The sequence below is a fragment of the Myotis brandtii genome, unplaced genomic scaffold, assembly GCF_000412655.1.
Source record: "Myotis brandtii unplaced genomic scaffold, ASM41265v1 scaffold915, whole genome shotgun sequence".
Taxonomy (NCBI): Eukaryota; Metazoa; Chordata; class Mammalia; order Chiroptera; family Vespertilionidae; genus Myotis; species Myotis brandtii.
In genome coordinates, this window is record NW_005371769.1 from 633125 (window position 1) to 644885 (window position 11761).

General features: G+C 63.2%; 3 protein-coding genes across 4 annotated transcripts in view; 1 reads left to right on the top strand and 2 right to left on the bottom strand.

Moving 5' to 3' along the window:
- LOC102245217 (chromosome unknown open reading frame, human C20orf195) overlaps positions 1 to 1025 on the bottom strand; it is a 17233-nt gene extending 16208 nt beyond the window's left edge. The window contains exon 1 of the mRNA XM_005885551.2: positions 787 to 1025. Within this exon, the coding sequence (XP_005885613.1) occupies positions 787 to 789 (3 nt within the window). The 5' untranslated portion in view covers positions 790 to 1025. The remainder of the gene's footprint in view (positions 1 to 786) is intronic.
- LOC102244712 (protein-tyrosine kinase 6) overlaps positions 1 to 10772 on the top strand; it is a 17648-nt gene extending 6876 nt beyond the window's left edge. The window contains exons 1-8 of one of the 2 annotated variants that reach the window (XM_005885550.2): positions 2661 to 2924; positions 4485 to 4606; positions 4898 to 5058; positions 5525 to 5678; positions 6522 to 6683; positions 7540 to 7721; positions 8666 to 8819; positions 9023 to 10772. In XM_005885550.2, the coding sequence (XP_005885612.1) occupies positions 2695 to 2924; positions 4485 to 4606; positions 4898 to 5058; positions 5525 to 5678; positions 6522 to 6683; positions 7540 to 7721; positions 8666 to 8819; positions 9023 to 9210 (1353 nt within the window). In that variant the 5' untranslated portion in view covers positions 2661 to 2694 and the 3' untranslated portion in view covers positions 9211 to 10772. Of the gene's footprint in view, positions 1 to 2660; positions 2925 to 4484; positions 4607 to 4897; positions 5059 to 5524; positions 5679 to 6521; positions 6684 to 7539; positions 7722 to 8665; positions 8820 to 9022 lie in introns of those variants that run through there. The other variant, XM_005885549.2, reaches the window with a different exon arrangement.
- On the bottom strand, positions 10688 to 11755 carry PPDPF (pancreatic progenitor cell differentiation and proliferation factor). The gene is made up of 4 exons (XM_005885553.2): positions 11551 to 11755; positions 11348 to 11425; positions 11152 to 11248; positions 10688 to 11075 (listed from the first exon to the last, which is right to left on the bottom strand). Exons 1-4 carry the CDS (start codon positions 11603 to 11605, stop codon positions 10961 to 10963), a joined length of 345 nt encoding a protein of 114 aa, XP_005885615.1. The 5' UTR covers positions 11606 to 11755; the 3' UTR covers positions 10688 to 10960.
- Positions 11756 to 11761: the final 6 nt, after the last annotated feature.

Sequence of the window (11761 nt, forward strand, 5' to 3'; positions counted from 1 at the left end):
TTCGCCATGCTGCAGGCGACGCTGGGCACCATCCACCGGCGCCTCCACCCCACCCTCACGTGACCTGGGCGCTGCCGGGGCTGGGCTGCTCCCTGGGCCTCTCTTCAGGACAATGTTTGCCTCAACTCATACAGGGTGCCGGACCTACAGCCTCAGAGCCCCTGGCCGTGGGCCTCAGTGCTGACACACACAGGTGTGCACACACAGGCCAACATACAAAGACATGCACTTGGAGAGCAGAGGGGCTGGCGTCCTCTGCCCGGCGTGGCCACGTCCCTGGCATGGGCAGGACCCCGAGAGAAGGCCTGTCGAGCTGGGTTTACTCCCCCTCAGGGTGACTGTGGGAGAAGCTCTGTGCCGGCTGAGGTCCCTCCCGCCTGGGACCCCCTCCCAGGGTCAAGAGCAGCAGGTGGGGCTTCCCAATTTTCCCCAGAGTTCCGCCAGGGCCTTGTTGAAGGGGCTGGTGCGTGGCTCCCGGGCACGTGGGATGCAGCACCGCCAGCACACGCACGCCTCTGCCTGTGTGCAGCCCCTGTGTGTGCAGGAGGCAGCCCTCAATAAACATGCGTGCACTAAGTCAGCGGCACAGACGTGCGTCATCACAGGCCTCAGCCCCAGCCAGAGCAGGGCTGGTGTGTCATGATGGAGGGAGAGCTGGCCCCTGTGTCCCAGCCCCCATCCTGGGCAGCCAGAGGCAGACGACCCCCTGACCCCCTGCAGGAGCTGCGAGAACAGCCCTTTCCATCTCCCTGGGCTGGGGTTGAGGGCGGCTGGGGCTGGTCTTACCATGGGAAGGTCAGGCAGATGGCTGGGTGGCCGTCTGGGGGGCGGATGACTCGTCTGCCTCTGTGGCGTAGAGTCCAGCGCGACCTGGTTGTGCAGTCAGGCCACGTGGAGGCAGCTGTGGGAGGCGGGCAGCTGCGGGCAGCTCTCCGGGGAAGGGGAGCAGCGTCTCCAGAGCGAGGCAGCTGCCAGCGCTGATTCCAAGCCACCAGCTGACATCACTGAGTGAGGAGGTGCCTCACCTGCCCAGCTCTGGAGCGAATGGATGAACAAACGGAGGAGCAGGAGGAGCGGGTGGGTGGGGTCTGCCTTCAGGGTCCCCAACCCCCACCCTCCTGGGAGCCCCACACTGGCAGCTATACCCCAGAGGCTTGTGGGACAGAAGGGACAGAGGCAGGCAAGCCCCTCGGGTGCAGATAAGCAACCCCCCAGGGCTGCGCAGAGAGCAGAGGCTGCTGGGGCTGGGTTGGGGAAGGGACTCCATGGTTGAGGGTGAGCGGCGGGGGCAGCACAGGGATGAGGTAGGAACCAGACACATCAGGCTCAGGTGCATCTGGCTTTGGATCAGGGTTGAGTGGGAGGGCAGGAGTCCCCAGAGCCTCAGACCCCCGGTTAGGCCGCCCCAGCCCTGGTGGGTGTGGGGGCAGGAGGGTTTGGGCAGCAGCTGCTGGCCCTTCCATCCTGGGCTGGGCAGAGGGGCTGGGCCCCAGAAGGTGAGGGCTGGAGCTGAGCTCCTCCGGTTCGGGGGGAGCAAGGGACTCCTCTGGGCAGGGGCTCCGGCCACCAGGAAGGGCTCACCCTCTCTGCCTGGCACTGGGGTGTGTGGGCGGGCTGGGCAGGCAGCCTCAGAGGGAAGGAATGAGCGAGGCGTGGTCACAGGCCAGAGAGGCAGGTGTGTGTGGGGCTCACCTTGGGTGTCTCACCAGCCACGTGCTGGACAGGTTTGTGCTCCGGAGCCTCTGGGCGGGGCTGGGACATAGCCTCGAAACTGGAGCTTCCTGGTGTGACTCAGGCAGAGCCCCAGGCTCGTCCGCACCAGGAACTCGAGGCCCCTTGGACTGGAGTGTATTGGTGAGCAGTTGAGGAGGGCTTGGAACCCCCTGGGCCCAACAGGCGCTAAGCTGCCCACCACCCTGTGTCCTGCTCCCTCTAAGCCCTGCCCCCTCCAGGGTGCCCGCGGCCACTTTCCCACGCAGCTTGGTCAGCGCTGAGCGGGGCTGCCCAGCACAGCACGTGGATGACCTTGTTAGACAGCACGCCTCCTGTTCTTCCCTCGAGATGGTGAGCAGGGCCATTACTCCTCCTTGATGAAGGGAGAGTTTCAACAAGCAGGACTCTCGCTCATTTGTCCTCACAGCCTCCTGATGTAGCAGCAAATCCTGGCACCTCCTCAGACAGGAAGTCACTCAGGCCCCAGGCCAGCAGGCTGACCCCGGACCCACGTCACTCTGGACTGCCTGTGGCAGCCACACCAGCTCCTCCCGGCGGCCCTGAGGTCAGGGAAGGGAGTGCCTTGTCCATGGTCTCCGTCCCTGACCCAGCTCCAAAACTCCCCATGGTCCAGGTTCCACTAAGGCGGACCCAGGGGGCCCTGGCTGGTCACTCTGCCCTCCCTCTCTTGGGGCTCAGGCCCAGCCACGTGGTCGCTTGGTGGGCACATTTCCCACAGAGGGTGGGCAAGAGCAGTGCCCAGACTGACCTGGCCCGGGAGGTAGAACAGGTGGGGCTGCCAGGCCCTCTAGGGTGGAGCCCAGGTGCTTAGGGAAGTGGGCAGCTCATTGGCTGGGTGGGTGGGGGGGTGGCCTGTCAGAATTGGCCCTGCCCTTCCACACCTCCCAGCCACGGTGTTCAGAGCAGCCGAGTGACAGGCAGGGAGAGGCCAGGTGGCTGGGTCCTGCCACGTTAGACACTATGGTGTCCCGGGGCCGGGCCCACCTGGGCCCCCAGTATGTGGGCCTCTGGGACTTCAAGGCCCGGACAAACGAGGAGCTAAGCTTCCGGGCAGGCGACCTCTTCCACGTGGCCCGGAAGGAGGAGGAGTGGTGGTGGGCCACACTGCTGGACGCAGAGGGCGGGGCCCTGGCTGAAGGCTACGTGCCCCACAACTACCTGGCCGAGAGGGAGACTGTGGAGTCCGAGCCGTGAGTGCCCTGTGGTCCTTGCGGGCCACCAAGCTGCTCCCCCACCCCCACCCCTCGTCCCTGGGCCCTGCAGTCCATCTAGAGCTCAGAGCAGGGCAGGGCCTCCAGGGAATAGAGCTCGGCGCCCTGTGGCTGGGCTCGGGGAGGGGCAGGGGTGCAGGGCTGGCCAAGGAGGGTGAGGACTTGTGGCTTTGCATCCTTGGGCCCCCAAGTCGGGGCTGGACCCCACCATCCATGGCTGTACAGCATTGCCGACTGGCATCTGGGGGGAAGCCGAGGCCTGTGGCCCCTCCCCCGGGCTCCCACATGATCACTTCGTGGTGCCAGGACCCAGAGAGGACAGAAGAGGCCGCAGGGGGCTCCCGGGTGGCTGGCCCGCAGTGAACCCAAGGCAGGGCTGGACCTTTTGGGGAGCCAAGTTCTGCTCACCTTCCAACCAACTGAAACCAGATGTGTGACCTAGTTAGGGAGGGAGGAAGGTCATTGCGACATGCCTGCTCGGTGTGGGCTGCGGGCACCTGCTCCTCGCACCTCACGGCTGCCTCGTCATGGCAAGGTGGCTCCGGGAGTGGGCAGCCGCCCTGAGAGGCTGCCCAGGATGCTCGAACCACAGGGGCAGCCTTCGATGGGCGCATCCACGAGACTTGAGCTGGTTCCCCGGAGCTCTGGGAGGGGGGTGTCCAGCAGGACAGACCCAGTAGCCTGCCTGTGCACCCACCTTGTTTGAGCTCGCGCTGTGTGTGGGCAGCACAGTGAACACGTGTAGGGATGACCACCTACCGAGGGGAGACTGGCAATGAGCAAGCTCAGCCGGAAGCAGGTCGGCTTCAGAAGGCAGGGTCTCTCAGGGGGTGTGATGTGGGGTAGGACCAGCTGGAGAGGCAGGGAGGAGGCAGCGTGGTGCAGGGTGTGCAGGGAGTCCTCTGAGGTGTGCTGCTGGGCTGTGCTGGGCAGTGGTCTTCCGTGCAGGGGCCCGAGTTCCAATGGTGCTGAGGGAGTTGGGGTGCCAAGGACAGAGCAGCTGGCAGCAGAGGTCACCTGGGAGATGGCGGGCCCCACCCTGCAGCCCAGAGTCCAGGGCTCGCCATGCCCTGGTGCTGGCTGCTGGCGTGTAGGCATGGGGCGAGTGTGTGGGTGAGTGTGCAAATGCGGGTGTGTGACCAGTCAGGTGTGCACAGCCAGCTGCTCAGGTCCCTGGTGCTGGAACACAGCCTGACTGTGGCCCAGGTTGCGGAAGGTGGTCACAGAATCACAGAACCATGTGGTCCCCTGGGATGGATGGCACATCCCTGGGACAGGGTGAATCTGACCACACACAGGGGACAGCCCAGGCCAGAGTGGTGGGAGATGCCTGTTCTGCAGCCTCCGGGTCACTAGGGACTTTCTAGAACCAGCCACTTGGGACATTTGGGGTCTATGATGGGCAAAGAAGGAGCCTCAGGGTGGAGACAGTATCAGCTAGCAGCTGGGGGTCCCGGTGACAGGGCTGGGACTCAGGGTGGGAGGGCAGGGATCAGCGTGGAGTCAGTGTGGGCTCCGGGCCTCCTGCCCCCCCTGCAGGTGGTTCTTCGGCTGCATCTCCCGCTTGGAAGCCTTGCACCGACTGCAGGCAGACGGCGCGGAGCCAGGGGCCTTCCTGATCAGGGTCAGCGAGAAGCCGGGCGCCGACTATGTCCTCTCAGGTACAACAGCCCCTCTCCCGTTCTGCAAGGGCACCGGGCTTGGTGCCTCCTTCCCCCAGACCCTTTCCCCCTCCGCTGGCTGTGACGTCCAGGACGTCGAGGCCTGTCCCGGGACCTCAGGCCCTGCGGGGCGGCTGTCCTGTGGTCCCTGCCTGGGTTTTCTCCTTCCACTGTTGGGAGGACACAGGGCAGGAGGCTGGGTGTGGTGCCCTCCTGGGCTGCACTCCTCTTGAGACAGTGGTGCTCACACCGGCTCATGTGCCCTCCTTTGCCCATGGCCCTGTGCTCCAGTGCGGGACAGGCAGGCCGTGCGGCACTACAGGATCTGGAGGTGTGCTGGCCGGCTGCACCTCAGCGAAGCTGTGTCCTTCCCCAGCCTGGCCCAGCTCGTGGGCCACCACCAGGCACACAGCCTGTCCAAAGGCCTGCGGCTGACTGTGCCCTGCTGGAAGGTAGGCCCTGTGCCCCTTCCGCCCCCCGCCCCGGATCTGCCCACCGCAGCCCTTTCTCCTCAATGACACGGATCCTCAGGGTCATGCATGGGACTCCAGGGGACTCTGGCTGAGGTCCTACAGAGCTGGAGTTGCAGGTGGGGCAGAGGATGGTCCCCTTTTGCCGGTCACCCTCACCTTTGGACCATAAGAGGTCAGGGATGTCCCTGCTGTGTCCTTTGTCTCTGAGACAAGGCCATGTGCCCAGCTGCTAGCTGAGTGGCAAGTGGGCCAATGTCACAGGCCCAGGGCAGGCAGTGAGGGTGGGTGTTTACCGGACACAGCAAGGGGCAGCCCCTGGAGAGCACAGCATGCCCTGGACGCTGGGACCCTTGACCAGGGCTCCTGCTATTGGGGTCAGAGGGACTTCTGGAAGGGCTGGGCGATGGGGTGGCACCCCCTGCTGTGTCCCTGCCTGTCCCTGCAGCACGAGCGGGAGCCCCTGCCCCTCTGTGCCGACTGGGAGCGGCCCCGGGAGGAGTTCACGCTCTGCAGGAAGCTGGGGGCCGGCTACTTCGGGGAGGTCTTCGAGGGGCTCTGGAAAGGCCAGGTCCGCGTGGCCATTAAGGTGATTGCCCGAGGTGAGTGGCCCCAGGCCAGGGGACTCTGCCTGACCACCCTCCTCCAGGCCCACCAACAGGGACTTCTGGCCTCACTCACTGGGTGGGGGGGCTGAGGCAAGCCCGGGCCTCACATCCCGTGAGCCATGCACTGCCCTGCCTGTGCCACTGTGGCACCTACAGCCACATGGAGGTGACATTTCCTCTCAGTTGCAACTGTTCTTACCTAAATGCATTTATTATAAAAGGCACAATCAATTTTTTTATATTCCATTTTAATTACATTGCTATTTCTTTTCTAAAAAGATTTTAATTGATTTTTAGAGACAGGAAGGGAGAGGGAGAGAGAAACATTGATTGGCTGCCTCCTGCACACCCCCTACCAGGGATGGAGCCCACAACAGGGCATGTGCCCTGACCGGGAATTGAACCGCCAACCTTTCTGTGCATGGGAGGATGACCAACCACTGAGCCACACTGGCCAGGGTGGCTGTTAAATTCTTATCGTTAATGGAAAGCCACCAAACCACGGTTGCTAGTAACCTGACAGGCCCACCTGCAATCTCCCTGGTGGGCACCAGGGGCAAGAACCTGCGGCCCAGGGCCCACGGGAACACAGGGGCATGTTTCAGCTCCTCATGTGGCTGGGGCAGGGGTGGGCCAAAGTGGTATGAGGGTGCCTGGGTGTGGTCAGAGTGGAGTGGGTGTGGCGGACCCTCATGGAGACCCCTGTGGAGTGCGGGGCTGCCATGGGACCAGTGCATCTGCCCCGCACTCTGGCCTTGGGAGTTGGGCCCGGGAGAGCACCCACAGTTACTGAGGGTGGGTGCTGGGCCTGCACCCACCGACCTGCCCATCTTGCAGACGACCTCCTGCACCAGCACACGTTCCAGTCGGAGATCCAGGCCATGAAGAAGCTTCGGCACAAGCACATCCTGGCGCTGTATGCGGTAGCGTCCGTGGGGGACCCCGTGTACATCATCACAGAGCTCATGGCGAAGGGGAGCCTGCTGGAGCTCCTGCGGGGTAAGTGGCGGGGTGGCCTGGGGCTGCTTTCAGGGACCAGAGTGACGCATGCTCGCTGGGGGAGGGGTCAGGAAGGACGCTGAAGGAAGAAAACCCTGACTGCCCACACCATGCACAGGACGCCGGGGTCTCCTGACGCATTGCCAGGCCTTTCCTGGGTAAGGAACGTGTGTGACGTGTGTGATAAATGTGCTGTCTGTTTATTGTGAAGTTTGAGGAATAGAGATAAGGACAAATACAACAGGAAAGGCCCTCTCACTCCTGCGGCCATGGCCACCGGCGTCTTATCCTCTGACAAGCCCCAGGGTCTCATGTACCACCCAGCCGGACGGTGGCTGCGGCTGAGCGGAGGGCCACAGGGGGCAGGTGTGGCCCAGTGTCAGAGATGTTGAAACGGGAAGAAATGTAGGATGACGGCCAGTATGTGATGTGTGCACCTGGGATCTAGTCTTCCTGACCAAAAGTCTGACTGTCGAGTTGCTCACAGAAGCGGCGCGTTGCAGGCACTGTCCCATGTCACTGACGGTTCTTCAGAAAAGACACTGTTGATGGTTGACGTACTCCCACACAGGTGTGCTGCCTCCCTTGGCCAGTGGCCTGTGGGACCTTTCTGTTTTCCATCTGATGGGTGCCTGTGTACTTACAGCCGGAGTTCCCATCACCCTGCTTCAGATTCCCAGAAGCGAAGTATAGATGTGTATGAACATCTTTAGGGCCAAAACGGAACTGCCTTCTGGAAGGGCTGCATGGGGGCCGCTGTCCCAATTTTAAATCAGCCCCCACGCTCTGCCCAGCTCCTCCACTGCAGCAGAGCCGGCAGAGAGGACGCCGCTGACCGGCCCCTTTGCCTCTGCAGAGTCTGATGAGAAAGCCCTGCCTGTCTTGGAGCTGGTGGACATTGCCTCCCAGGTGGCCGAGGGCATGTGCTACCTGGAGTCGCAGAATTACATCCACCGGGACCTGGCTGCCAGGAACATCCTCGTGGGAGAGAACAACATTTGCAAAGTGGGGGATTTCGGGCTGGCCAGGCTCATCAAGGTGGGGCCCAGGAGGGCCTGGGGCATAGCGGGGCATCCTCTGTGCTCAGAGCTGGGGATGCCCATGGGGTCCCTGAGGGGACAGGAGCTGAGGGCTGCGGCTCTGGGAGGGGGGACACAGGAAGCTGCTCACAGGGCCTTTCAGAGCTGGGCGGGGGCAGGGGGGTGAGGCACTTGGCCAGTCCAGGAACTACAGGAGCCAGTCTCTGCTGAGTGGGAGAAGCAGGGACCCAGCCTTCACTTGCTCATTTCTTCATTCGTGATGCTGCCTTAGCTTCTGTGGTTCAGGCAGCAGAGGATGCGTGTGGTGCGTGAGCTCAGGGTAAACACCTCCCAACCCCCAGAGAAAGTTTTATTGTGGAGACTGGAAGACACAAGGGTCAGAATCATGCAGTGGGCCTCGTGGTCCCTCGGTCGACAGCCACACCTGTTTCCTGCACACCTGCAAGTGCCAGTTCATGCCTTTGCTCCTTGCGTGGGCCGCTCAGGAGCTGCTGTTTCTGTGGTCCCTTCCTCATTGAGGCGTTTCCCTCCCCCACTCGGTGGCCAGCATGGGACAGGTCACTTGAGAAGGCAGGCTGACTGCGACTGCCAGCCTTTCTGTTTGTCCAGTGGTGGCCAGTCAGCCTTTCTTGGCATCTCTGAACTCGTGAACTTGAGCACATCTGCAGGCTCCGCCACAGTGGCCACTGTGCTGCTGGGTCACGCGGCCCCATGTCTGGGCTCTGCCACCCGTCTGTCTTCTCTGCCCACAAGCCCTGGGTCAGCCTGTCTCCAAGGTGGGCCGCATCCCCCTCTAGTGGTGGCTGTGATGGCCTGTGTCCCAACTGCTCACACTACAGGCAGGCAGCCACAGCCCTGATCACCAGGCACCGGCTCCCATGCCTGTCCCTGCTCTGGAGGTGCAGGCAGCCCCTGCCTCCCCCAGCGTGTCTGTCATTGTAGGAGGACATCTACCTTTCCCACGACCGCAACATCCCCTACAAGTGGACCGCCCCAGAGGCGCTCTCCCGAGGGCACTACTCCATCAAATCCGACGTCTGGTCCTTCGGGGTTCTCCTCCATGAGATTTTCAGCAGGGGCCAGACGCCTTATCCAGGTACTGGGCCCAAGCAGTGTGGGAAGCGGCCGTCACTTTGGACCTGTTACCTGGACACCATTCTGAGCCCCTGGGTGCTGTCCAGAGCGAGGGCCTAGGAAATGGGTGTGGGGGTGCCGTGGGTGAGCGTGGCCCAAGGCGTCTGAGGAGGCACAGTAGCCGGTGGGCACTGGTCTCCCAGCCGCCCTGTCCCCCTTCCACAGGCATGTCCAACCACGAGGCCTTCATGAGAGTGGACTCTGGCTACCGCATGCCCTGCCCCCCCGAGTGCCCGCCCAGTGCCCACAGGCTGATGCTCGCATGCTGGCACCGGAGCCCTGAGCAGAGGCCCTGCTTCCGAGCCCTGCGTGAGAAGCTCTGCAGCTTCACCAGCTACGAGAACCCAATCTGAGTGCTGCGTGCGGTCCTCCCCACCCACTGCCTGGAGGTGGCAAAAGGCACGACAGCGCCTAGATCCAGACTGTATACTCGGGGCAGGAAGCTGCGCCAGCCACCAGGGCGCCCTGCCCTGGGCAGAGATGCTCTCTGCGGCCCGGAACTGAGACTGCCTCTTCTGAGACACCAGCACCAGAAACATGCCAGGCCCTCCCACCTGCCTCGACGTGGAGCGGTGCAGGAGTGGGGAGCGGAGCTGTGCCTGGCACCGGCCCAGTCCACCCGCCGTCAGGACCAGTGCTTGGCCCTTCAGGCCAGGACATGGTGGGAACCTGGGTCCTGGCTGTGCCCTCCTTTTGCCATCTGGCCCCTGCCTGCCCCAACTCGAGGCTGGGAAGACACCCCAGCACTCAAACAGGCTCTGCTGGTGGTTGGGCTGCCACCTACCATCCCAGGACCAGGTGGCTGCCCCAGTCTCCCTGCCACCATTATCAGGAGCTGCCTCCGAAGGCTCTGGGGCCTGGTCTGGACACTATGGCCAGAAAGATGGGGTGGGGCACTTGCCCATCCAGCTTTGGGATCACAGGAGAGCCTGGGTAAGCCCCCACCCTACCTGGACACATAGGGCAGGCAGGACAGAGGTGCTGCCCTTGGGGCCCCAAGCCCCCCCAGTTGCAGCTATCTATAGCACAGGGTGGGAGAGGGGGGGCAGGAGAGGAGGGCTCCCTCAGCAGCCAGCTGAGTCCCACCTCACACCACGCCCCCACCCACTAAGCTGCCCTCTCCTGGCCAACAGATGGGGGTCATTCTGTTGGCCACTGGAGACCTGTGGACACCAGGCAGGCAGATAGATTGCACAACCACCCTTCCCAGCTCCCTGAGCTGGACTTCGCCCAAAGCTGGGCTGCCTGTGGTGAGAACACCCGCCTCTGGAGCACCCCCCTCCTCCACCCTCAGCTGTAAGTGCCTGGGGCCATGGCCCGACCCCTCCTGGGCTGGGAGGGCCCTGCTCAGTGTCCTACAGGGGCTAGCGGTGGCACACTTATGGGAAGTCACCTGGCAGACAGTGTGGCTCAGTGCTTGTTCCATACCAGTTGGTAGGGACAACCTTTGCCTGTCCCTACCCCTCCCTCCCTGGTATTGAGGGGCCTCATGTCCTTCAAGGGGCACCAGGTCCCTCTAGCCGACAGCTCCCAAACCCATAGCCTCCCAGAGGCCAAGGGGCAGGGGCTGAGTGACCTAGTAGACATGACCTCAGGGTTACACAGATCACGGACCACCCACTCTCCCAGGTGCCCACCTCTCTCAGGTCCAAGGCTCCACACGCATCACAGCAGCTCACTAGGGGTGGGGGATCAGCCAGGCCTGAGGTAGCCCCCCCCAGCAAGGAGTCCCCGGGGGCAGGGCCAGCTCCCCACCTCCACCAGGAAGTGAGGAGGTTGAGTGACTTCTCCCACTGCCTGGGACACACAGCTCAGGAACACCATCAGGGATGCTGGCTGCTTCTCATTTATTTTCCACTTGGTGCAAGGCACATGGCTATGGGGTGTTAGGCAGGCTTGCGTGTGGCTTGGGTAGTAAAGAGTGAGGCTCTCTCAACTTCCTTTTTGGTGTGTTGCTGTTTTGATATAAAAGAACCCAACTGCTTCTGCTTGCTGCAGCCGGCTAGTCTCGGCCAGGTGGGGTGCGAGGGAAGGGGATGGAGGAGGGGGGAGGGGCTCAAAGAGCCTAGCGCCTCTGGAAGTCTGGTGGCTGGTGGTGGCCACTCAGGATGGGGGCCCAGCGTTGACTTTGCCAGGCTGGCCGCCAGGCTGCTTCCTTGTGGCTTCCCGAGCCAGGTCACAGGTGATCATGCTGCTGGAGGCCTGGGGCGATTCCGAGCTGGGGGAGAGCGTGTGGTCAGAGGTTGCTCCCAGCTGCCACACCTCCCCCGCTGGCCCCAAGAAGGTGCACTCACTGCTCTGGGGACTCCAACACTGTGGCCATGAATGGGAGAGTGGACTTCCCAAAAAAGAAGCTTGCCCACCAGTGACCCGGGTCGGCTTTGGGGAGACCTGAGAGAAATACAGTGGGGTCACAGTGCTGCTGCCCACTCCTGGCACCCCCTCCAGATGGTTCCCGCCACAGAAAGGAAGTGGGCCTGCTGCACTCACCCGGGGGGTGGGGGATGGCTTCCCCAGGGTACTCGGCACTTCCACAGGAGCTGTTACTGGAAGTGGAACCCAGGCGGCCTGGAGAGGAGAGGAGGTCAGCTTCAGCCTGCAGCCACTCCCTACGCAGCCTGGGCTTCTCAAAGGACTAGAGCTGGGCGGGGGGGCAGTCAGACCTGGGGGCAGTGGGCGAGGGGCTGACTTACGCCGGTAGTAGTCGTGGGTGGCCACGAGGGAGCCGCTGGAGGGGATGGCGGCCATGCTCTTGCTTGTGCACCGGTGGAAACCTGCGCACGGGGGTTCGGGGCCCCTTTGGTAACCAAACGATCCTGGGGAAGGGCTTCCCACCCGGGCTCCCGGGTCCGCTCCGTGGGCTCCCGGGAGGGGCGGCGGCGCCGGTTTCTCGAGCCGAGATGT